This window comes from Gopherus flavomarginatus, chromosome 21 (assembly GCF_025201925.1).
Source record: "Gopherus flavomarginatus isolate rGopFla2 chromosome 21, rGopFla2.mat.asm, whole genome shotgun sequence".
Classification (NCBI taxonomy): Eukaryota; Metazoa; Chordata; order Testudines; family Testudinidae; genus Gopherus; species Gopherus flavomarginatus.
In genome coordinates, this window is record NC_066637.1 from 15,174,962 (window position 1) to 15,201,374 (window position 26,413).

Consider the following 26,413-nt stretch of genomic DNA (forward strand, 5'->3'; position numbering starts at 1 on the left):
GGTGGAAAAACAAAGACATGTTCTAGCAATGGTGCTGGATGGTATCATGGTTAGGTAGAGTCCAATCCTGCTCTCGCACTGAAACTGTTTTATCCATTGAATCTGTTGCTCTGGGCTAAATCTTTGCAGTTGCTCACCCTGGGTACAGCCTGGCATGTTTCTTTGGCAAGTGAGATTTGTACTCAAACCCCTTAAAGGGATGTGGCGGTGGACAATTACTGTAGTGCCTATACCAACTCCAGTTACTGTTGCCTAGTAATATTAGGAAGGAGTTTCTCAAGCCTTTTCTGATCTCTGAGCTCCTCCTCAAAGTCCACCCGCTTCCTTTTTTGGCAAGGTTTTTAAAAGCATTGTGCAATTTTCATTTTCCATTGTGTGTTCTTTTTGGAGAGCAAGTTATTCTTTCCTCTGCCTGGCTCACCATGGAGCTGAATAAATTTTCAAAAAAAGGCAATAGATCAACACAGGCTTGTAACATTAGTGTAAAAGTTACCAGTATAGGAACAAGTCAGGATTACAAAATAAGCCCAATATAAAATTCTCCCTTTATCATACAGGATGCCTTGGTGGAGTGGACATACAACATGTGATCTATCACATACACTAAGAGAGGAGCAGGAAGCTCTTCAGTGGCAAGTATTTGCATCTTGTGCTACAAAAGGATAGTTTGCAGCAAATGCCTCAACAAGAAGAGAAGACATCTGAGTTCAGCGAAAGTAAAAAAAGTCCACAGGAGAAGTAGTCAATAGCTGGTACCTCTTCTGGGTGGATGCAAAAGGTACCCTTCCACCAAAGGTCAGCTAGAGGAGAGCAAACTGAGAACAAACAGCATACTTTTAAAAAAAGTGTTGGGGGGGGGGGCGCATTGAAACAGTTGTTTACCTTAAACTATATGTTAAGCTCCAGAGAAACTGGAACAATTAATTGCCAAAGCATAAAGAGCTGTAAATACCATCTCTGTCCCATTCCAGATATAAAACCTTAGACTTCCCAATACAGAAGAGAGATATTGGGGGGAGAGGGGGATACAGCTCTGACAGCATATGTATCTGTTTATATAGTTCACTATGCAGGGGACAGTTTCAAAGCCAACTCACTTCAAGACCCTTTAAAGCTTCAAGAAGCAGCATCAGTTAGTGATCCAGTAAAACAGTCAGATTTGCACTCTCCTATGCATCTGTTTGGAGAGGACAGAACTTGGGTCTTAACAGCAATCGTAGGGACAGGACACGGGAATTTGTATGCCTCCTAAAATCAGCCCAAGCAGCAGGGTGTCCAGCTAGTGATGTGAGATGGGGATATTTCTGTGAACTGGATATGGTGGGAGCTGCCTGTCAGAGTGGGAAGGAACACACAACAGCTGTCGTTTCACAAGGACTTGAATAGTGGCTTTAACCAGGTGGTCCCAGCTGCTAGTATTACAATGGAAGTCCTCTCTTTCCACTCACACGCAAAGAAGCCAAAACACCACGTGGGGGTCCACTTTTGTTTTATTTATTTCTCAGAAGAGTTCCTCCTGGCCCTTTCCAGAGAGAAAATACAAAACAAGATGCAGAACTTTGTTTCATATACATAAAAAGCCTGTTGGAGTATAAAGAGCAACCGATAAGTGTTTCAGAAGAACGTTGGCTTACTCCAGGGGCACTTCAATATTCCTGAGGAATAACCATGATTTCTCCTTTCGTCCCACTGGGATGTTCTTAAGTCATTAGTCACTGGTCCTGTAAAGCAAGAAGACTTCCATAACATTTTTGTATCCTATAGCACCTTCTACCTGGGAAGCTCAAAGCAAGCAGTTTAGCCTATAGCACCCCCATGAGGCAGGTTAGAATTTTTATCCTTATTTGATAGATGGAAAAGCTGAAGCGTGGAGAGGTTAAGCAACCACATTCATCCAGGAAGTGTAGAAACAGAACTTAGATTATCCAATTCCTGGTGTCATGCTTTATGCCACAATTAGTAGAACTTTACTGAATACATTCGGGGATACTTTGGGGGGCAGTGTCTAGATTTAAGGGTAGTCTCCTATGCAGGCATAATTGCACTCCCCATTCATTTTGATAACCCAAAGAATGGATTCAAATGCTGTATAAGATAGAACTTGATTTTTAACTGACACCATTTTCTAGGAAAACAGATGTGTGATAATGCAACAGTATTTTCCACCCTGCTAACCACCAGAAGTGAAATAATTTCATTTTAATAACCCTGAAGCTCTTATTCATGACCATACATTTTGGAGAGATTAACCATTAGATGCTTCCCTCCTGCCGACATGCTCAGACTTTTTGTGCCAGGGAAAGCCAACAGAGACTGTGCTGGAAACTTTGTCCTCAGCTCTAGTGCCACGCAGGCAGCTGTGCTTCTTCTGTACAGTGTCCCTTTGATGACCTCATTCTCAGAGAGGCCACCCTTGTTACAGAGCCGAGATTATTCTCTAAGACAAATATAAATCCTTGCCAGGCTAGACTCAAGTCAGACTTCTATTTCTCAATGTTCTCAGGCAGTTACTTTTGCCATAACAAGCATCTTCCAAGGGACAGAGTGTTTCCTAGAGTTTCTGCATTGGGTGTTCACATACCCAGAGTCGTCAAACTGGAGAAATTTCATTCCAATTTATTTCTGACTGAAGTTCACAAAAATAAGCCGATACCCCACAACGGTTTTATGTTAAAACTCTCACGCACTTCCATGGCAAACACTCCTAGATGGATCTAGAATGTTACTGGGTTGCATTTGTTTCACTCATAAGATACCAGCTACTCCATGTTTTTATCCAATATCATCTACTTCTCCAATATAAATGTTTGTTTAATGTAAAGGGCTGTGCTCTGCCATTGGCTATGTTCCATTTCCAGTACAATATTCTGAAGCAGATGGGTTTGCTAGGACTGTAAGAGTCTGTTGAAGGCGAATCCTTCAATAAATCCAGGGATGAATGGTCTTTATATTCTTGGGGTAAAAACCAGGCAAAAAAACCCCTTTCAGGCCTTCTTTATCTATCATGAAGGAGCAAAAAAGGCACAAGATCATTTCCCCCACCCTCTCCCCCACCCCCGTTTTGACAGGTCACTTTTAAGTTCTCTGGAAGAAGGTTTTAAGTGACTACTTTGATGTTTTATAATGTAACTTTATGCATGCTCAGAAGCATGCCTCTGCTACTGTGTCATCTCAGTGCTTTCAATGATATACCCCTTCACAATGTTTTCTGTGCATTCCACAGAAATAATCCCTTCTTTATGTTTAATTTCTGTGTGATGGAGTGGGGGATTTTTAACACCAATGCAAAATCGTTCTAAGGTGGTCACATTTTGTGACCATAATCACGCCTAATATCATAAAACTAGATTAAATTGTACCAGCCACTTTGCTAGTATCAGTATTCACCCAAGACACTTACAACACAACCCTCTTTAGAGAGGCTTGACTCACAGTAACCTTTTAAATTGTGCCATGTCTCGATTCTAATGATTCCAAATTCATATGATCAGACAGTCTAGAGAGTTCACTAACATCCCTGAAGACAAAGGAGACTATTAGTCTGTAAGTCATGAAAACACTAAGGTTCTGAACCTTCAATCAGATCCACCAGTACAGAACCCTGTGCATAGCCCCATTGAAGTCAAAGGAGCTATTTACAGGCAATGAAGTCCTCTACTCATAGATCTGATTGCAAGACTGGGGCCACGCTGTTTATGGTAAGATTAATTTCCCCATATTTTTAACACTCTTGTACATTGTAGAAAAAAACATCTGCAGCATCTAAGCTGATCCCATGGAGATCCCAGTGTCCTCAAAAAGAGATGCTGTGTAATAGGTTTAATCATAAATAAGGCAAAAAGAGCACATTACATATTTGAAAGGATCTGAAAAGTTTGGGAAACAAAAAAATGATGCCACGCACACGAGCTCTCCTCCAGCTGGTGGCAACATATTACTTCTACACTCATTTTAGACAGGAGCAGGAAGGAATATTTAAGCACTGAATGGTACCTACATACATATTTATTTTACTCCAGTACTTACTTTTACAAATTTGCCATGGAGAAGATATGGAGACTGGAAATCATGCTGACAATTGGAATAAGCCATTCCTAATCCCATGCCTGACCCAAATGCAATAGGCCATGTCTTTCCTGTGTGGAAGAGAGAGAAAGAGAAGCGGGGCGGGGGGGGGGGAGATATTGAACATAAAATGAGAAACACTGCATTAATTTCAAGCTCTAATGACAACTTCTTATCAAATACAATGCCAGTAAGTGGTAAATTACTGGAAAACATGCATTGTGCATTTTCAGGTTCTACATATTCTGAAGTCTCCTAAAAAGAATCTTAGAAAGTTGTGTTAGAAGGCAACAAATGTCATTAAGAGTCTAACGGGAATAAATCCGCTGTACAGTATTTAAAGAAGTCACATTGAAATTGCTAGGACAGTTTAATCTGTAGATCTCAAAAGTACTCTTTCATGATGAATCTGAAAGTCTGTATGTATGGGTTTTTTTGTTTTAAACCACACACAAGCATCACCAGTAATAAAATAATCCTGCAACTGGAATTCAGTTAGCAGAATAGAATCCAGCCTTGTACTGGCTCTGCAGCGTTAACAGAAGTTGTAAAAGTTACTGTTAACTCTTCGGAGCAGACATGATTGTAAGTGTTGATACAGAGCCTAGCAAGGGCCAAAATTCTGACTGGGTCCTTTCACCTCTACCAGAATGATAAACAATACACACAAACAGCAGGTTTACTGAATAGAAAAGGAGTTATTTTTCTGATAATTGCATTTTGAAGAATATTTCATAACTTAGATCATACCATTAGAAAAATTAACAGAGCAAACAGAACCTGTCAATCTGCTGCAGTTTGCATTTTGAAGCCATTTGCCTCTGTGCCTAGGAAGAATCTGAAGTCAGGAACAGCATGTGCTCTACCACCTGCGCTAGAGTTGAGGATTCTTCTAGTATCAAGAAAGTAATTTAAAAAAATGACTGAAGAGAGAGGAGACTATGCAGAAAAAGAATTAAAACCCTTGCAGGACTGGTTAGGGCTGATGTCTAGACATGTGGTTAATTACTGTTTAGATGCAGGGTCTCATAATTCCAGAGCTCTGTAATCAGAAGCCTGACTCCATGCCCAGCCTGAGATGTTTCATATACAATGACCTTGTTTGATCATACTTAGAAGTCTAGCTAATTTCACTCCAACTAATCTATTTGGACAAGTAATGGACTAGTTGGAGTAACATACTAATTAAAATTTACATGCTTCAAATAATTGTGTTTAAGAGGTGTACCCAAACAAACAATCTAATATCATGACAAACAAACAGCTAAGAACATAGGGACACTTACTTTTAAAGAAGATAACTGAGAAAACAATTCCTAATCCAAAACCAGCACCTGCAAAGAGAAAATTGCAGTAAGGGGGAAGTTAGATAATAGGCACAAATGGAAATCAATTCCATTCTTTTCCCTAATTACTTGTTCTGGCTCAGGAACGCCATCCCAATCTTTTAGGTTTCTCCACAGCTAAAGAGCCGGTAGGTTATATGCTTGGCAATATTTTTTTTAAAATGCTTTAAAAGTTACATTTAATCAAATACAGACACATACCTAAGAAACCTCCCATACACATACAAGAGACCACCCCTTGACATATCCTCATTTCTTATTCTTATAGAGTGAATCCTGGTCCCAGCAAAATCTCTGGAAATTTTGTCACCGACTTCAATTGAATCAGAATTTGCTTCATTGTCTGTAGACGAGAAAGTTCAAGGACACACAGATCCACCTTCGCTGCAAAACTACATTAGTTTCTTTTTAGGTTTGCAGATTAATATCTTATTGTACTGCAAGTACTTCTTACTACTCTGACTACTTCAATGTGCATCCTCAGGGCAATAAACTTATGCTGCTTCCCATTATTCTATAGCTTGCAAAAGAAAGTGCAGGGCTGCTTTTCTTTTACATCCACAGCACTCATTAGCCAGTGTAGTTAAACAGATTGGGAAGGAATGACACTTCACATCCTAGTCAGATTTAAAAAATTTATTAAAGCTAATGTTTAAATTCAAATTTACACAAGTTAAGAGGGAAGGTACTATACCTCTGGGGTCAGGCTTGAATTATGAGAAGTCATAAATATCAGTTACAAGGTTCACGAGATACATACATAGCACACAACCAGCATAGAGTCAGATTGGGGTGCAGTAGTTTTTCAAGCATCAGTGACTAAGTGGTCTTGGGTATGCCACCCATAGAATACATTTAAAGTCCAAGTCAGTGCTGTTGTAGGGAATAGGTACATGGGTGGAGTGCGTCCCTTTGTTTGTCAGGGGTGGGTGGGTTATTTTCCCTGACCAGCGGTCTCGTTTACTCGTCCTAGTACTGATGGTGGTCTGTGATGTGCTCCATGTAGATGTCTCTGGACCACCTGACGGTGTCGGACACCATAAGCTGTCTCATGAGCTGGGTGTAGCGCCGACCGACTCCAACGCGCTCTCAGCACAGGCTCGTTATGGGGGTCCCACACGCCCAAGGCCCCCACGACCAGGGTGTGGATCTGGACTTACACTGACTGAGTTGTAACAGCTCAGAATTTCTCCATCACCACTTGGGAAATTATTTAGCATGTTTCAGAAAAATGCTTCTGTAACTCAAAGAAAATAATTATTTTCCCTGGAAGATGACTATTACCAATTTCGCGAAGAGCTGTGGAAGTTGTCAGTAGATTTTTGTTATTTCAAGAACCATTGAATAAAACAGCTAAAAATTCAAGTTCAATGGGAAAGTTCTGCCTTTAAAGCACCTGGGCAAGGCCACTGACTTTAGAGGGAACTGCAAAGGTAGAATAGCAAAATTCGGCCACCTGTGCACTCATTTAGAAAGTGAGCAAAGTTTCAAACACTTAGAAGTAAAAAAAGAAAGTGATTGGGCTTGAATTAGTTTAAGCAAAAAAACCTCACCACTCTTAAAATTATTAACTCTCATCATTTACTGTCTGCACCTAGAATGATTATACTGTATGGCTCCTACTACATGCATCACTGAGTAAGGACTATCTTGTACTCTCACTGCAGATTGGGACTTAGAATAGCTAAGTAAAATGGCCCCAGGACCTAGAGTGGACAACCACAAAAAAAACTGCATACATCTACAGCTTCTTCTGTGCGGGCTGAGCTCCCTTTTTAGTTTTGTTCCACTCCCCAGGCCAACTTACACTGCCTGCAAAGAACAAATAAGTAATGATAGCTCCCACTCTTTCATCACTCTTTGCTCCAATAAGCAGCTCTGCACTTCGCTGCCTTAGCGAATAATCTGTGAAGCATCACAAGTGCTTTTATTATAGAAAAACATTGCATTTTAGGAAGTGAGATAATGACTTGGTCTGAACAGAGACAACTGACCTTTGCTCTCAGAGAACCCAAGTTATCCTGTTATAACGAGAGCTAGAAACAAAAATTGTTTCTGAAAGCTCTCTTCATTCTACCACAGAATTTCAACAGAACCAATTATCGCAGAGGTAACTACTTTACCAGGGCATTATGGTTATTACAGGGCAGGATTTCAAAACATGCAACTGCAAGGGAAGACGTTTGATGACAGCTTGCCAAGTGGTGCTAACATCAAACCCCCAGACATCTTAGCAATTGAACATTTCAGTGAAGGCCAGATTTTCACTCTCCTCAATCATGTGCAGTTTGCATAGCTTAAAAAAATAATCTGAACTCCTCAGAGCTCTTTAGATGCCTGGTCAGATTTTCATGCATTTTCTGAATTGGGAACACTAGCAAACACAATATTTACTAGCATCTTGTGTAAACAACTCTAACCATTCAGACTGTATATAAAAACTCTGGCCAGTGATGCACAATCTGGGAGATAAATAGTGGGTCGTCATTAGCAATGGCTCATTTATGCCTTTTCCCCAACTGGAGCTTCTCTTCAGTACCTTTGCAATAGCACAGCTGGTGTTGGCTCCAACAGAATGTTTATACTATTAAGGATAATTACTATCTACAAGTATTCATCAAATGGACGAACTGTTTGGCTTCCTGACCCTGGGCTCCTTCTGACAATCCTTTCCTACCATATGTGGCTATGCTGTCTTTTTGTTTTGTTTGATTGCTGGACTATAAAATCTGAATCTGAACTGAAAGTGATTACTTCAAGAAATCAGACAGACAGCACTAGGCGTTGTTTGAACTGTCCAGCTGAGAAGGGTAGTCATGCAGCGATACTGCTTTATACTTCTTGTCCAAGAGGAATTCTCTCTGCAAATCCAAACAGTTAGGTAATCAATGAGAAATTATTTGCAGAATGACAAATTCTGCATCAGCAGCCAAGTGCCTAAGTAGTTGCTAATGTCACCACATTTCCATGCTATCGGTCAAACCAATATTCCTCTTTGCCACTGGTATGGCAAACCGGTAAGTTTTGAAGGGTGTGATAAGAAAGAATGATATACTTGGGAGACAGGGGAGGAAAAAAATCCAAAATAATATCAGACATTTCCCCTCACTTTTAGGAGTCTTCCATCTTTGTTGGCACCACTAAGATTCCCCTCAGTTTCCTTCTCCCCCGCCCCCCCGCTCCCCACAAATCACTGGCCTAAACAGAAACCCATCAATTCTGTTTCTTAGCTGGCTGGTAGCAAAACTATAGAATGAACATACAAAGGCACTGCCTCTGCAAGTAGAGATCAATACAGGGCCCAGAATGGAACCCACATCTTCCCACACTAGGCAGCCAGGCTACGCCATATTAGACATTTTAATACAGAAAGGAAACTATGTTCTGCTAGGGACAGGAACATATCATTCCTAATGAGCTCACTGCTTTGGTGGGAGTGCAGCAGACTAAATAAGTGACCTGGGTTAGGAAGAAACCAAGGCGCTCTAGTTATCGGCTGCTGAAATTCAAACACGTCACAGTGGTGACAAGCCTGGATTTCAGGGAAGGGACAGGGGATCTGGTTTAGGACAGCCTCCTGTGGAATGACATGATGTCAATCTTTGAGGCTACTTCCTCCAATCTGTTTCATCTGGAAGAGAAGTAAAATGGCAGATCAGTCCTTGAAAATGGAGTCAGAGGTTGGGATTAGCTTGTAGATCTAGGGAGTGAATGAGGTAGGTGAGGGCTAAAGTCTATTACTGTTAATGCTTTTTATCATCATCATCTCCATGAGGAGGAAGTTTGACAAATATGAAGCTAAAGAGGCAGAATCACAGAGTTTCGCTGATCCCTGTTCCTAATCCCAAAGGCTGTCAAGCATCATTCCACTCCCTATCGGGGAATGGGCTAGAAACTACACTGAACTCTCAACTGGAGGGAAATGTTGTGATCAGGAACAGTAAGAAGTGTTCAGCTATTCTCCCCATCCACAGAAACCACTATTTACTGTGGGTCTGCTTTTCCCTGGCTGGTTTTTGCCAGTACATATTGGTTTTAAATTTAAAACCAGAAGACTTAGCTACTTTTAAGGTTTTATCCTGCTGGGTTAAGAAACTGTTACTGTGGATAATTTCTCACTCATCATCATCCCACTAGGAAGTAATTGCGGTTATATGGTCATTTCCTATGTGTCTCCAAAAAAAAGGGGGGGGGGGCAAAGTAATTCATTCTTGGAAACAAAAAGAAAAAAAAGTGTGTTTCACTTTAATTCTACATAAAGTTCTATTAGAGATAAACAATGGGAGAGCCTGCTGATGAGTTTTACAGGTTCAAGTTCTCACATGCTCAATTTCCTTTTTAAAAGGCAACATGTTGCTTCAAAGAACCTCCCACCTGATCAGAGACACTAACTCTACAGCTGTTTCCACTAAAGACTGGCACCTCTGGGCCAGGCTTTAACTTCATAACAATAAAACATGAAGGGTTTATCTTACAATAAAAACAAAACGAACATGGAAAAAGCTAAGGGCTTGATCTGTACTGGGTTGCTTCTCTCACCTCCCCCACCCCCACCCTGCCACCTTCTTGCACGACAGAGCCTCTTTGGAAGAAAAGGCCACAGGAAAGTGTACAAAGCATTTTTCACCTTCTCTGACAGCTTTAAATGTTTAACTAGAAAAACAGCCTCTTCAGTCCTCTGTCTGTCATTTCAGTTTGAACCTATCTATAGTCAATGCCAACAGGGAACATTAAGATTCTACATGTATCTTTTTATTCTATTCCTGCCTAACAGTAGAGGCTGTCTACGTACAAGCAGATACAGAACTGGAATTAGGTCTCTAAGCCTGGGCTCAGTGCCTTTTTTTTTTTTTTAATACAATTTGTCTTGTGTACTTTCAGAGAGAGACTGATTTTGGGTATAATTCTATCTATCCAATATACAGAAGAGCACGTGCCTCATATCCAACAGGATCTCAGAAGAGGGTCTCAGATAATCAAAATCTTTGGGACAGATTTATGCCTCAATAATACATCCGGGAAAAGGTTCTTCTATAAATTTAACAGTGTTCCTTTCAATGCAAACAGTTACCATGAGTTTTAATAGTTTGCCCAAACAGCAGTGGGCTTAAGCAATTATAAAAACTAAGTCACACTTAGATATGTTTTTCCTTTTTAAAAAGACAGTTTGAGACTAAGCCCTCGTCCAGACTAACCCGCGGCATCGGCGGGTTAAAATCGATTGCTCGGGGATCGATATATCGCGTCTAGTCTGGACGCGGTGTATCGATCCCCGAGCGCGCTTACATCGATTCCGGAACTCCATCAATCCGAACGGAGTTCCGGAATCGACGCGGAGAGCCGCGGACATCGATGCCGCGCCGTCCAGACTGGTGAGTACCTCGATTTTAGAAATTCGACTTCAGCTACGTTATTCTCGTAGCTGAAGTTGCGTATCTAAAATCGATTTTAATTCCTAGTCTGGACGTGGCCTAAAGGTGAAAGGATTAAATATGCTCAGTGGCAACTGCTGTTACTATGTCACATAGAGGTTTTCCCAATTTCTAAATGCAATTTTCTTTCGTAATTCATTAGATAGCTACATTCACAAAAATATCAAACTGCATCTCCCTCCCTTCAGGTTTTGTTCTTTTACATAAAGAGCTAAGATGTTAAACAAAACGAAGATTAAGCTGCTGGTAGATAGCTACTTAGTTCTAAGGAAGTAGTAACTACTAGTCTGTACAGGTTAAGCTTTCTGGATCTGAAGAGCTAGTCATCCTTTTGAGATCCAGATCTGGATAGGATGAGTTAGAAAAAGGACAATGATCTTTCACAAAGCCAACTCAACTGGAGCAATGACCACTATTAAAGTCAAGAAATTTCAGCATACCACAATAAGTCAATTTCACCATTGAAGTGGTGGTAGCAGCAGCTTTGTTGCCAAATGGCAGCTGTCAGCTTTCAATTAAAAAGCGACTGAAACAGATAACTTTCTAAAGAAGAGATTAAAAATTCAATATGATAAGTTCTGAGTAAATATCAATGCAGTAGCTAGGTAAGGTATTACAACTTACAAAACCTGTATTTAACAACACTGTTTTGCATAAATATTATTTACAAGCAATATTCTTTTAATCAGAATTATGGCAGGGTGGTCCCCGCCTTCTTTCCTTCCTTATCATGCCTCTAATGAAGAAGCTAAATTTGGCAAGACCTATATACAATAACTGTTATACAAAGGCATTTTTGTACATTAGGACAGGGCAGTTCAGCAGGAATTACATTTCTAATAACTAGTTTTCATGTATCAGAGATGTTTAGGGTCCAATAAAGACATTTGAGCAGACTCTAAACTATGTTGCTTGATCTTTTTGAGACAAGAATCAGATTTTCTCTAGTGCCAATGCTCAATGTTGTCTTAAAAAAAAAAAGAAAAAGAAAAAAAATTTCCTCCCTCTACCCTGTTGATGTTGTTCACACAGCAAACAGGGAAAACCGAAGGATGACACAGGGGAAAACAGTGAAACTGACTATATACAGTGTCTTGTCAAATACACAAAGTACGCTAAAAATATACGCAACATGCATTTTGATTTGGTTGTTATATGGATTTGAAGTACTTGAAATAGGTTTAAAAATTCCAGATGGAGTTGTGATTTAGTTATCTCTTTAAGAGAAAAAGAGATCAAAAAAACCCAAACATGACTTCCAGGCACCCCCAAAGCTACTGCTGTTTGTCTGGTGTTCAAAGGCTGGCTTTTGATAATAGAAGCTGGAAGAGCTTTTGTGTCAGTACTTCCACAATGGAACAAAAAGATGCTACCCACATGCTTTCCAGACATCCTGGATAAAAGCCTATACAATGGTAAAGGCAGGTAGCTCCAACAGGAATTAGTTCATTCTACAGCCAGCGGTGAAAAGGTCGATGGGGCCGAGGGAGAACATTCCCCCGACTCCTGCTAACAGGGGGGAAGAAAAAAAGAAGTGTGTGTGGGGCGGGGGGGAAGGACGACACAAGAGTGGAGCCTATGTGTAACTCAGGCCAGCACAGCATCTTGTCAATACCATACTAAGGCTTTTGTCCAGATTAAACACGTATGGATAATTTAGAGGGAAAAATGTTACAGTGGTGTCTCACTCACTAAAGGAAATGCCATGGAAAGAAGCCTAAATCCTCCTCAAATCTTCAGCGAGGAATTTATCATTTACAACGACAAGTGCCAGCAGTCCTTAAGTTCCTCAGAATTTCTTACAAAAATAAGTTTTATATATCAAGGAATTGAGAGCCAGGAAACATTCCCACCTACTGGCATCGTGTCGCAGGGATAAAATAAATGAGTGGATGGTTTAGGACACAAGTTGGCTGAAGTCCCTTTCCACTGGCTGATTGGACTTTTTTGGCAACATCACAGCTATGTACCAACTCCCCAAGAATGCACAGCTGGGACCTCATTACTGCACAAATATAGCAGACCAGGACGTCAGCATATTTGGCTTAATTTCCATCAGAGCAGACCTTCTCCTTCCGGCCAGGCTTTTGAACAAGCTGCACAACCATAGGAATCCAGACTCAGAACTACCCCCCCAATTTCTCTTCTCTCCTTGCAGAAGAGTCCCACCCTGCAGCTGTTGGGGTTGAAGTGAAGGCCAAAAAGAACTACAGTTCTCTTCCTGCACACAACTTCAGCCAGTTAGCTGACCAGATCGAGCTTTGAAGGAGGGAAGCATCTTCAGAGCTGCTTCCAGACACCTATAGTCGGCAAAACAACTGAACACAAAGCTGATCCCTAACTCAGAAGGCTATTCTCCTTCCCCAGCTCCCGTTCCAGAATTGCAAGAGTTAATGTCAGGAGCCAAGCTCTGAAATTACAACTTCAACGCCAACCTCCAATGGCTAAACGAAGATGGATGAGTGTCCTGGCTCAGTGTTGAGTCCTCGCCCTGGTGTAAAGCAGCATGAGAAGTAAGCCAGAAGACATTCCCTTGCAGTTTGAAGTTAAGTTCTCCATTAGCTGCAGCATGTGTAAGGAGAGACAAAACAAATAAAGACAGCAGCAGAGAGCAACACATAGGAGCAACAGAGAATTCAGAGGAATGAAAAATTCCCGCAAGACACGGCCCCTAAAGCGATTACAAAGAAGGGGGAAAAAAATATAAAAATCACTTAGTTTTAGGGTAGGAGCTGTATTGAAGTTCAGCTACCACCTTTTAGATTGGGTTAAAAAGTGCCCCCCCCAACTAAAATTTGAATTTCCAGTTTGAAAGGGTAAACACCCCTTGAAGTAAAAATACTGAAACTATAAGCTATCTGTCTAAGAGATAGACATCTTTTCTAGGATCATTTTGTACCCCAAGACTGTCCATCTGTCATTTACTTAGTGTTTTTTCCTCAGAATTGGCTTCATAGGCACACATTCTATATTGTACTGAGAAGTGATCTCCCCTCTTAAAGTTCTAACTTATTCTCTTGTCTTTCTGTGAAACAGGCTTCCAAAACAGAAAGGGACAAAAGAGGCGCCCCACTTCTCCTCAAACAAGTTATTTATGCTCCAATGGTTGCAAGTTTTGTATGTCGATAGATGGAACCAGCACACCTTAGAAATGCCCCTGTTGTGACTTAGTGAGGATGTAAAATCTGCCAAGTGAACTGTCAAGCTACACTGAAAATTGAGTTCAACACAGATGGTTGTGGAGGGGCAGTCAGCACAGAAACAGTCATTCCCTATGTTTTCACTGAACTGTGTAGGTCACTTTTTACAAGTGAAATTTGACCCTTTACACCCTAAGGACAATAGCATATAGCAACAGTTTATAGGTAAATGTCAAATATCTCTAGTCTCTAAACAAGAACGTACCTAAATAGAGTTGCTTGTGTGTAACAACCTTTTTAAGGCAATAGGCGTGCCCATGTTTAACTAAGGACAGAGTTTTGTCCACTAAGGGTAATGAAAGCAGTATTTGACATTAGTCTTTATTTGTGCCTTTGCCAAGGACTCTGATGACTTACACATATGAGGAAATTAGAGACTGATGTAAGGAAATATGAAGTGTTCTAAAAAGTTTCTAATTAGCTGATTTTTGTTTTTAACCACTGTCTAATTTTGATTATGAAAACATTACAAAGGAAGCAGCTGTAGTCAGCTTGATGAATACCAAAACAGGAAGATCTGAGCCAGGGGAAAAACAGGGAGTAGAAATTTTCTACATTTGAGTTTGATTATTTTTCCAGGGATTTTTGGTTTAGGGCCCAATCCTGATCCCGCTGACATTCCCATTGACTTTGCTGGAAGACAGATAAGGCCCTTATTGTATATATTCATATGCTACACGTCTGTCAGAGCAGTAGTCCTGTGGATCAAACGAGTGAAAACTGTCTCTGATCTTTCCATCCTGAAGAATATCAAATTGCACTTCCTGTTGCTATTATTAAAATGGCAGCCGCCAGAGATTACACACCTGCCCCACTCCTATCAATAGGCACTTTAAATGTTCAAGTACTTTCAAATGATGTTTTGAAATGTGATTATTTAAAGTAATTTTTCTGCAGTTATCCAAGGCGTAGTACAAATTACTGCTGATTGTCTTAAAAAAAAAGGAAGGGAGGGAGGGTCACTTTAAGAGTCCTTACACAAGACAAGGCAGCAATACAAGAAAACCAGATACAGTGAAAAAGACAGTTTTTGCAAGGTTTTGACTCCAAATGATAGCTGACATGCAAGATGACATCTGAAATCAAGCAGCCAAAAAAAAAAAAAAAAGGCAAGATAGCACTTTTTGTTTAAAGAACTTGCCCAAGCCCTTTACGTTTATGCGGCACAATGGGAGACGCTGACATGAAAACAGTGAGCTCTCAAACCTACAGTATACCATTCTGTATACAGCTAATTGAGTTTCCATAAAATGGAGTTTTACTATTAGACACTGTTCTAACATTTATATTTCAGAAGTATCTTTAGTTTACCTTCCAAGTTTGCATTCAATTTCATAAAATAAAATTCTAGACAATCACGCAAGAATGGATTATAAGGGCAGAGCTAACAGGTTTTCAAATCTGCCATTACCATATCCACTTGGTGAAACACGTTTCTGAGCAGTATTTAGAACAGGGGTCGGCAACCTTTCAGAAGTGGTGTGCCAAGTCTTCATTTATTCACTCTAATTTAAGGTTTCGCATGCCAGTAATCATTTTAACATTTTTAGAAGGTCTCTTTCTATAAGTCTGTAATATATAACTAAACTATTGTATGTAAAATAAATAAAGGTTTTTTAAATGTTTAAGAAGCTTCATTTAAAAATTAAATTAAAATGCAGATTGGGTAATGCGAGTGCCACTGAAAATCAGCTTGCATGCTGACTTCGGCACATGTGCCATAGGTTGCCTACTGCTGATTTAGAAGAACCATTCAATGGAATGAAAATTGAACAGGGTTTTTATCCTAATGCATCTTCCTCATTTTACTCTAATGCACCTGTGTGCATTTCCCCACCCTCAATGCCAGAACATATGTGGACCTCTGTTCCAACCCCTCCGCGCCCCCCCCCCACCCCAGTCAAAAGAGATGGCTGGAGGAGTTGAAAGCTTTTGACCACTCTTTCATAATGAACCATCTTTTTGATGGTTAAATTGCTGCCTTTTCATCAGAACAGAAACATGTGGGATCACCAATTACTGTCTTTGGCCTGCTGCTAAAACATATGGCCCATGGGTCGAATACAGCACATAATATATTGGAGGGCCTCCACTTAAATTCATATTGTCTATTATGAAAGAAAGAAGCTTGGATAACTAAAACTTTCTGGCCCTCAGGGTGGTAGAGAGAGCCTTACAGATGTGGTTATACAAAGTAACATGCTTAATGTGCTCTAAAGCTGTAAAATATTAATTCAATTAATTACCAGATGCAGTACATAAAAAGTTGTGTGACAAGATCCATTTTCAGAAAGGTCAATAAAGTTTTACTGGTAAGTACAGAGTATCATAATCCCACTCATAACTACAGGAAGGATTACCAATAATTGCTGACACTACAATACAGACAATGAATCTTGCTGAAAATCGTTCAGACTACAAAATGGGCTGCCACTAGAACAGTTTGAAATTTTACCCTCAATATTTAGAGAAACATTGAACAAAGCAGACAAGATGACGCGAGCCAAGAGAAACCACATTTCAGCTGCTGCAGCAGCTAAAATGCCTTCTTTCTCTCAAAATAATTATTAAATGAAGATTAGAGGCATTTCATGCTCAGATGTCGAAACAAACAGGAGGATTAGAAGGAAATTAATATTACCACTATAGTCAGGGTGGGTTATTCATAAGTTTTTAGGCTGCAGCTTGGTCATGTACAGGCACATGTTGAAATAGTAAAATATCCTCCAAATAATGGATTTCAACAGAAGCCAAGAAACCAGCAACTTTCCCAGGGTTACTTCTTAGTGACAAATGGATAATACTTTTTAAATCATTTACCTCACTTAATCATTTGAAAATCCTTTACACTACAGTTTCAAAGAGGGACCTTTCCCGTTTTATACATTCCTGAGATCATCAACAATAAGAAACAGTTGTTCAAACTAGTACCCTTTTGTCAAAGTGAAGAAAATCTGCCAATCTTTCAGCAATTATCATCATTCAGAATAAATACACATTACCTAGACATCTCTGATATAGAGTTTAATCAACAGTACAGAAGTAGAATACACTGTATTTACCTCCCCATTCTTAGTCACAGTAATAGTTCATGATATAACTTAAAAGGCCATGTGAACTTTTTCCATCTAAAAATCCCCTGTAATACAGCTTCAAGCAAGAGCTTTTGCCATTGTGTGTTGACATTCTAACTGCATGACTAAATATTACCATTTATACATTCCACAATTCTCTAATTTCGTATTGGAAGTAGCTATGCCATTTTCAGTCTATTATTAATAAGAATTAATTGATTACATGAGAAACATCACTTTAATGCATACATTCAGGTCAACAATCATTTAGAATAGTTTTAAATGACACTTAAAACTCCTTATATTTAAAGTGAAAGAATAAAGATCTAGTTCTCGTCTCACAATTCACTCAATTTGGAAAATAAACACTGACAATATAAAGAAATGAAACTGACTAATGTATTTCTTTTTGGTTTCATTTTGGATTGTAAACATTGCAAATTTTTTAGTTCAAACTACCTAAGTTCTTCTCCCTTAAGAAGGCCAGACATTCTAGGTAAAGCCAGAAGTTAATATATTAGAGCCAGCAGGTGCAATCCTGATTTACTCAAGTCAGTGGCAAAACTCCCATTTACTTCAATGGGCCAGGATTTCACCAAGCATGTTCTATTGATGTCTTCTTTGTTTTTAAGAAGTATTTATGTTTCAAAACAAACTGCACGTAAGTGTCCAACTGATTCGAGGCAGCACAGATCATGTGGCACACCTCAGAGTGTTTCCCCATTCTGAAAGGGAAAGAGGGAGCATTCTTATACCTTCCCTCAAGGCACATGTCTGTTGCTGAAAGCCAGTAGTAGAGAATGAATTTATTGGAATGACTCATGGGGTCAAAAGGGGGGATATAAAGACTTGCAAACTGGGAGGAAAAGCATTAGGAGGAAGAGACTGGAGCATGTGTGTGTAAAAAAAAAAAAAAAAAAAAAAAAAAAAAACAAACTGGTGGCAGGAAAATATAGCATGTCTAAATAAGAAACATAAGGGGGATCATGCAAGCTTATTAAGATTCATGACAGGTATTGCATTCAAGTCTCTGAAGACAGTAGCAGTTCAGGTCAACCAGATCAAATGCAGAGAGGCTGCCAAAACAGCAAAGAGGAATCTCAATATGATAGTGCACAGGAGTCAGGAAGTCAACAAAATGGCCTCCATTTTCAGTTTTGCTGATTTATAAAGGCAGTTTGCTTTGGGGAAAAAAAACCTGACCTTTTATATTTCTGTGGTTACACCATTATCAAAGCTGAGTAAAAAAGAAAACAAATATGATGTTAGGCTTGTCAATGCACCTTGTATTACAAGGAACTATTTTTTCAACCACTGGCAATTTAATTTGCAAAATGAGTGAAAGCCCGGACATATATTTTCTCTGATACAATCATTTCTGTCTAGAAGAAACCTGTGCTCAGGGTTTTGCACTGATTATACTGAACAATCATGATAATAGCTTTCAAAGCACCTAGCATGACTGTCTGGCTACATTTAAATTAGATCCATTCATGTATGTTAGACACTTGCATTTTAGAAGAAGTCTATTTTTGTAGTACATCACTGAACAAGGACAAATGGCAATACTGTTTTTGGTTCATACATTAGGTGAATTATTTGCTTATTGCAAGTTCTCTTCATTGTAACTTCTCAGTTACTCCGTAACTGATATGTTTAAAGCCTTCTGTGTTCAAGTACTGAAGTCTCCCTCCTCTGCCTGCAAAAAGTTTACTACTATTTTACTCCATGTAGAACCTGAAGTTGCTAGTGTCTTTCTGTGCATAATCTGGTTGCCCATAAATTCAACCACCTAAAGAAGACTCCAAAATAAACTTTTAAGTTGTGCTTTTGCATTTTAAAAGTCAGACCTGCAAAATTGTATTTCCCCCTTCTCCCCTCCATATACGAACACATTTGAAAGATATTTTTCTCTTGATAAGCAGGAAAATCCCTTCCCCCTTCCCCAATAAGTGTAGGCAAGCAGAATGTGTGCTTGGGCTGGTAAATATTCTCAACATTCTGCAGGCTGGAGTGAACTGATTTAGGGGAACCCAGATTACAACATGGTTTGGCTTGCCAGAGTAAACCAGACTTAACCGAGCTGTAACTAGATTTAAAGGTGGGGGAGGGAGAGAAGTGTCCTAGTCTAGGTCTCTACCTTGGCCTATCCTCAGTGGCTGACAAAAATGTGTTACAATCAAATTCAGTCACAACTGAGTTTAAATCACACTTAATCATGGTTTTAAAGCCCTGCGCAGATATACCTAAAGTATTGCACCTTCTTGTCAACTGCCTGAAATGGACAACTCATTACCACTTCAAAAGTTATCTTTCCTCCCTTGGTATCCTGATGTTAAGTGAATTGTCTGGTTAGACTGACCTCACACTTGGTAAGGCAACTCCCATCCTTTCATGTATTTATACCTGCTCCTGTATTTTCCACTTCATGCATCTGATGAAGTGGGTTCTAGCCCACAAAAGCTTATGCTCAAATAAATCTGTTGGTCTCCAAAGGTGCCACAAGGACTCCTTGTTTTTGCTGATACAGACGAACACAGCTACCACTCTGAAACCAAAAGTTTTACAACACTCTTTACTCTTTCAAATAAACCACTGTCTAACCTGGAAATGAACATATGTTCTAATGTGATGGAAAACAACAAAGTCTAAACAAGTAGAAATAATTTATTGTTATGAGATGCAGACAGAGCAGCAACTCAAAAGTCAAAAATAAAGTATTGCAGTACAAGAGGATATGTATAAATATATATTTTGGACAGTTTACTTGGAATCGTTCCAGGAACTTAATCTCCAAGTAAAACAATACAGTACAATTACAAATACGCTGCCTCAAAACAACTGTAGAGGAAAGCATGACAAACTACACAAAACAGAGGACTGGCTGTGCAAGCCCCAGCCATAAGTCTAAAGTTTACCTTTACTAATAAATACATGTCAGCAGCAACTGCTGACTTCCTCCCCACTTCAACGTATGAAAATTGCATCCTATGTTCAGTACACCACTGTTCAAAGACAGACCTTTGCGGCTTGCTGTGGCAACAGAACCTGGAAAATTCTCCAACAACCAGGACTTCAGAAGACTCATTTTCCTTTATTTGAATTATGTCAAATGGGAAAATTGCACAGAGCTACCCAAAATATTTGTTTTTCCCCTAACCATCACATAGAAAAATCTCTGGCAATAAAACAAATATTTTTATAGATTCCACAATTAATGGACACTAACCTTATCCAGAGCATCAATCTAAGTTTGGATCATCATATTAAATACTGTGAGATCCAAAGCCAATGGCTACCAAAAGGAAACTTTGGGTAGCCCACAATTAATTGATGGTATCCCATAAATTTTAATCAAAATTATCTGATCTTCAAATGAGTATTATTCATTTGATTTCTCTGTTTTATTTTTTAAAAAAAGCTATTCACCCAGCATTTTTTAATAAGTGAATTTAGTGCACAGAGAAGTACCAGGGGAAAAAAACAAAAACAAAAAAAGTTTACTACCTGACAGCCCTAGAGGCTGAAATCTTCCATCGACAGAGTATCGATAGCCACAATGCAATGTCAGTTAGTCACCAAGTCCATCCAGCCCTTGGTAGCTCTGCAGGGACTTCTAACAAGTATTTCAGTTGTGGTGATACTTTGTGAATTTACCACCTGGGCATCAGGCACTGGACTAAGGCCACCAATTCATTTCACACTGAACAGCGATCACTACTGTCAGTAGTTATCAATTAAGCATCAGTAAGCTAGATGGCTCATGTATTTTGGCAATGGTTCACAAGGGTCTATAATGGGCAACATTTTGCATCCTCAACAACAAGGCTTTACATTTCATTTCTTCTCCACAAACTTTCAGATAAAATATCTTCCTATAATCTTGACAGTTTCTTTTAACCACCCATCCAAACAGCAGCGACAAGTATAATCATTAGCCGAGAAAAACATAGCCTAAATTTACACATTTAGCTTTTGTTTTTCCTCTCTCCAGTCTTCTTGCCATACCAGAATTCCTTTTTCAAAAACTGATTTTATGGACCTATTTATTTAATCTTGGGATTTGTTTTAAACCATTCATCTTATGTACCCTGCCTAATAGTAAGCTACTTGAGCAGCTGCAGCAGGAGTGAAGCTGGTCTCCTACACCTCAGATGGCAGCAATGGCTAAAGAGTAGAGTGGAAGTGGAGACATTTCTACTAAACAGACTGCAGCAGGCCCATTTTCTACAAGTTTAACTTCACTCTGTTTATCAAAATTCATGTGGTTTGTAAGAAAGCTACATAATGAAATGATTGTGAAGTACTGTAATCATTTTCGTATATATTCAGTGTATAAATACTATGCTGCTTATTGTAGATCATTCACTTTTTAGGAAGGGACAGTATGCTGGATATCAATTTTCATGAAAGATGTTCCTCTTTAGGATTTTGACACAAAGCCTGCTACAATTCATAGCTCTGATGGACTCTGATGAGTTTTATATCAATTCTAGTCAAAGTTCTTTCAGTGATATCACAGTAATAAGATGTAATTTTTCTACAGTTTACTGCAGATTTTATTTACATTACACACAAGATAAACATTTATCAAACATTTTTTGGATTGCAGAAATACATTTAATACCTGAAATACTGTATATCCATTAAAAAAGCAACACTGATTAAAATAAGTGAAAACCCTACCAAGGCAAAGACTATTTGTTAATTTTATTCTCACACATAGGTTAAGACCAAGAACATATAAACCCTGAAATGTAATATTTCTAACTCCCGTTTAATTTCCTTCAATAGTGTTTCTGACATGGTGCCAAAACCTATGTACCAAAGCACAATCTAACAGAGCCAAGATTATACTTAATTTGTTCAGACACAAAAAAGCATCCTCCCATTTTATATTTTGTACTTTTTGGTCTACAGGTCTGAGCACTCATTACAACTACTCAGATATCAAGATATACTGACAGTAATTTGGACAACAGTTGAAACAAAATGATGTAATAAGAATTCCAGGAAATAAACTGCAGAATCAGCAACTGCCCAGAAAGCAGACAACATCGTATAAAAAGAGGCTACAAATAGTTATTTTATCAAATATAGATTAAGCCATAATAAAAACCAGAATGTGCAGGATTTTTAACTATTACTTCAAGAGGCACCTTGGTCTACTGAACTTACTATAGGCCTAGAACTCCCCCGTTATATTTCCAGGGCCGTCACTGCTTTGCTGAAGCACCTGGGGCAACATTTTCTGTGCAGTTCCCTCTCTGCTTCCAGTCTATAAACTGAACACAATACTTACCCACCTGAGAAGTTGTGTTTTAAGGGACAGGACCCAATCTTGCAAGATGCAGAGTGCTCTCCACACACTACTTCTCTTGAAATTGTAGGTGCTCGGCAACTTGCAGAATCAGAGCTTAATGTGCATACATGGCTCTGAAAATGCAAAGAGCTTAACTTTAAGAATGAGAGTAGTCCCATCCACTGAAATGACAGCACTCACCATGCTTAAAGCTAACAACACATATATGTTTGGAGGATCAGTGCTTCAAAGACTCAGAGTAACTGTTTATCAAGACAATTCCTGATTTGTCATCAAACTAATCAGATAATCCTTCTAAAAGGAGAAAAGTTATAACTGAGGAGTCATGACCAGACAACAAAATTAATGAGGTAGGAAGAACGGGGAAAGTGGAGAAAGGCTGTTTCACAGACCTTTTCAGTTTTTCGTGCAGCACTCTGACAACACTATTAGTACCACCAAAATGAGCAAAATAAGTGCTTCCAAACTACAGAAAGTAGAGAGTGTGTGTGTGTAAATAAAAATTGGCTAAATGAAACTCCATAAGTCCCCAGTTCAGCAAGATTTATTTACATATGTACTAACTTTAAGCACTAGTTCTAGTCATTACAAAGAACCAATGCCTGAAAGTATAGGACCACCTGGTATAAATCTGATCCCTGATAAAGTCAAGGGCAAAACTCCTGTTGACTTTGGTGGGGCCAGAATTTCACCTCAGCTGAGAAGTCAATGATGTGTGCATCCATGGTGGTGTTTGTCTTAGGCCTTGTCTACACTATGGGGGGGGGGGGTAGGGGGAAGAAATCGATCTAAGCTATGCAATTTGAGTTATGTGAATAGCATAATTCAAGTCGATGTAACTTAGATCTACTTCCTATGGGGTCCACACTAGGCAATGTCAACGGGAGACATTCTCCTGTTGACTCCCCTTAGTTTTCTCAATCCAATGGAGGAGTCGACGGGAGAGCGATCTGTGGTCAACTAGTGGGTCAAAGACTCACTAAATCGACCACCGATGCATCGGTCGCTGCGTGTCGATCCCCCGGTAAGCGTAGACAAGCCCTAAGGTAATGAGTACAAAACAGGTCATCTTAGAAACTTAACATCTTGAATCATTAAGTTTTCAGATCAATTCAATCTCTGTCAACATACTTATTCAAAATAGTATCTCAATTAAAAGTGGAATCAACATTTACTTTAAAATAATCCTCCTCACTTATTTATTGAAGACTCTCCTGTATTTATGATCTGTTACAACAATCCAGCCCTTCCTGTCTTTACTTTTACTTAGAAGTCTTCTCTCTGGATTCCATGAGAGAGAAATTTCTTCTCTACTAATCTTATATTGACAGTTAGATCGAATCAAAAGATATATCCCTGTGAAGTAAATTCATACGGGTCTTCACAAAATTATTGGCAGGAAGAGGAATATCTGTTGTATTGTATTCTTGAATTTATCGCTAACTGTAGTCTCGTGCAAAGGAATTATTATAGGAGGAGCTGATAGTGACCTCTATTTAAGTTGCCTAATATCTTCCATTATAAAAGATTTTTTCAGTCTTTTTTTGAGGGAAATGAAACTATGCTGGGAACCTTGGAGTAGGCAGCCTCTCCAGGAGATTGGGAGAGAACAGAACCAGGCTTCCCTACAACAGAACACATGGCTCCAGTGGCCCATTCCTCCCCTCCACCTCTAGGGGCACCAAATATGGAAGATGTTCCCCACACTACCTGAAAGAGGTGGGGGGGGGGGGGAGAGCAAAGAGAGGGAAGTGCTGGATCAGTTCCCCCTTGGCCACACTCTAGACCAGTGGTTCTCAACCTTTCCAGACTACTGTATCCCTTTCAAGAGTGTGATCTGTCTTGTATACCCCAAGTTTCACCTCACTTAAAAACTACTTGCTTACAAAGTCAGACATAAAAATACAAAAAAAAGTGTCATAGCACACTCTTATTGAAAGATTGCTTACTTTCTCATTTTTACCATATAATTATAAAATAAACTGACTGGAATATAAACAGTGTACTTACATTTCAGTGTGATACTTGAACCTGTTTTTCACTTCTGAGCCTTATCTGATGCCAAAGCCCTGCCACCCAGAGCTCAGGCATGTAACTTAGCTTTGCGTGGCTGCAGGCAATTGCCCTGCTTGCCACCCTCCTAAACCCACTCCATGACCCCGCCAGGGGCAGTAACCCCTCAGGTTGAGAAACATTCATCTAGATGAGAACCCCCGAAGCACATATACCCCTGACTGAGAACCACTGCTTTAGATGTAGCACATGGCCCCAGAGGCCCATTTCCCTCACCTGGTATAACAGCCTTCTGTTGCAGCCTGTTAATGTAGTTAGTCCCATAGCTCAAGCTATGCTGAAGGCTCACAGTTCAAACCCTACTAGTGATTCATGGGGAAAGGAGTGGTTGTTATAGTTGCCCAGAAAATCTGTTTTTATTCCTTTCTATAAAAGAGAAAGTAGGAAATTACATTTAAAAGAAAACCTTACTGTTCTCAAATCTGCAACCTAAATACACCTCTACCTCGATATAACGCGACCCAATATAACATGAATTTGATTATAACGTGATAAAGCAGCACTCTGGGGAGGAGGGGCTGCATATTCCAGTGGATCAAACCAAGTTCAATATAATGTGGTTTCACCTATAACACCGTAAGATTTTTTTGGCTTCCGAGGACAGCGTTATATTGAGGTAGAGGTGTAATTTCTTCTTATTAAAGTAATACCTCTAGAAGACATATTAACAGTATTTGGACCAAAAAAGGCTTTTGCGTTTCAGTCTAAAAACTGAAATAATTCACCATCTAGGTGTAAAAGGTTACTAGAAGATCTAAGATCCTAATTGTGGTAGTCCATTACTTTGGTTTCTCTGTTTCAGAATAATACTTGCACCTTTGTATTGAAAGATCCAGATATTAGACTGAAAGCTGTTCATATAACGTACACGATAAAAATATACAGTTCAGCACCATGTACATTGCTGGTGCAAAACTAACAGCACATAAGATAGTATCAAAACTTATGTTTAAAAAAGTTATGTTTTATGTGCATGCTGACAGAAGTATGTTAGCAGATTTTTAAAACTGTTTCCCCATCCTGAGTGAAATGAGCAAAGCAGGGCCTCATGGAGCCTCAATAGGATCATCCTACTGTTTGGGGGTCTTGGGCTCAGTAAGAATGGAGATCTTCATATCTTTCACAGACAAGCTGATCTTAAAAAGGAAGTCACCGGGAGGTCAAAAGCAAGTATGAGCGAATCAACCGGGAAAGAGCAAGAAATAAAAAGACAGACACAAGCAGGTATACAGCTGGCACAGGAAGAACCTTTCTGCACTGGGGAGCCACGTGAAAACCTTGCTGCTTTCAGACATCACTCCCTTGCTTGTCATCAGAATTTCACCAAGGTCACTGTCTCAGCCTCACACTCTGCACTAGCACCTGTGATACTGTAATAAAGAAACACCTGGGAGGAAGCTGGTACAGAAGAATACGGTGACTATCTAGCAGCGCTCAAGAAAATGAGCCGCAGGCACTGGCAGCGCCCTGCAGTTCTTACCCACGCCTTATGCTGCATGTCCCCACCTGAGCAGGAAACCCGGGCTCAATCTCCTCCTGAAGTGACCGAGCCTAGTGTGAGCCACATGCCCTCCCCGGACCCGCCCAGGGACCCGGGTCCCCCCGACAGACCGGTCCAGGGACGTGCCCTCTCCGCTCCACTGGCCGTCCAGGGTCCGGCTCGGCCCCCCACAAAGCCACCCAGATCCCAGGTTGCACCCCGCGGCCTAGCTCAGCCCCACGACAGGGCTACCTCGGCCTCCCCAGACCCCGCGAGTGCCCCAGCGCCCCAACCCCCCTTACCCAGCTTGACGACCGAGTCGGCCAGACACCGATCCCACTTCCTGCCCAACTCGCCCTCCGACGCCATCTTGTTCCCTCCCCCCCGCAGTAGCAGCGGCGCTCGCGGATCACTCTTTGA

At 40.0% G+C, this 26,413-nt stretch overlaps 1 protein-coding gene across 1 annotated transcript; it reads right to left on the bottom strand.

Moving 5' to 3' along the window:
* Window positions 1–1,472: 1,472 nt before the first annotated feature.
* Window positions 1,473–26,413, bottom strand: MICOS10 (mitochondrial contact site and cristae organizing system subunit 10). Its single transcript, XM_050931371.1, has 4 exons — window positions 26,296–26,413; window positions 5,352–5,399; window positions 4,027–4,136; window positions 1,473–1,721 (listed from the first exon to the last, which is right to left on the bottom strand). Exons 1-4 carry the CDS (start codon window positions 26,360–26,362, stop codon window positions 1,713–1,715), a joined length of 234 nt encoding a protein of 77 aa, XP_050787328.1. The 5' UTR covers window positions 26,363–26,413; the 3' UTR covers window positions 1,473–1,712.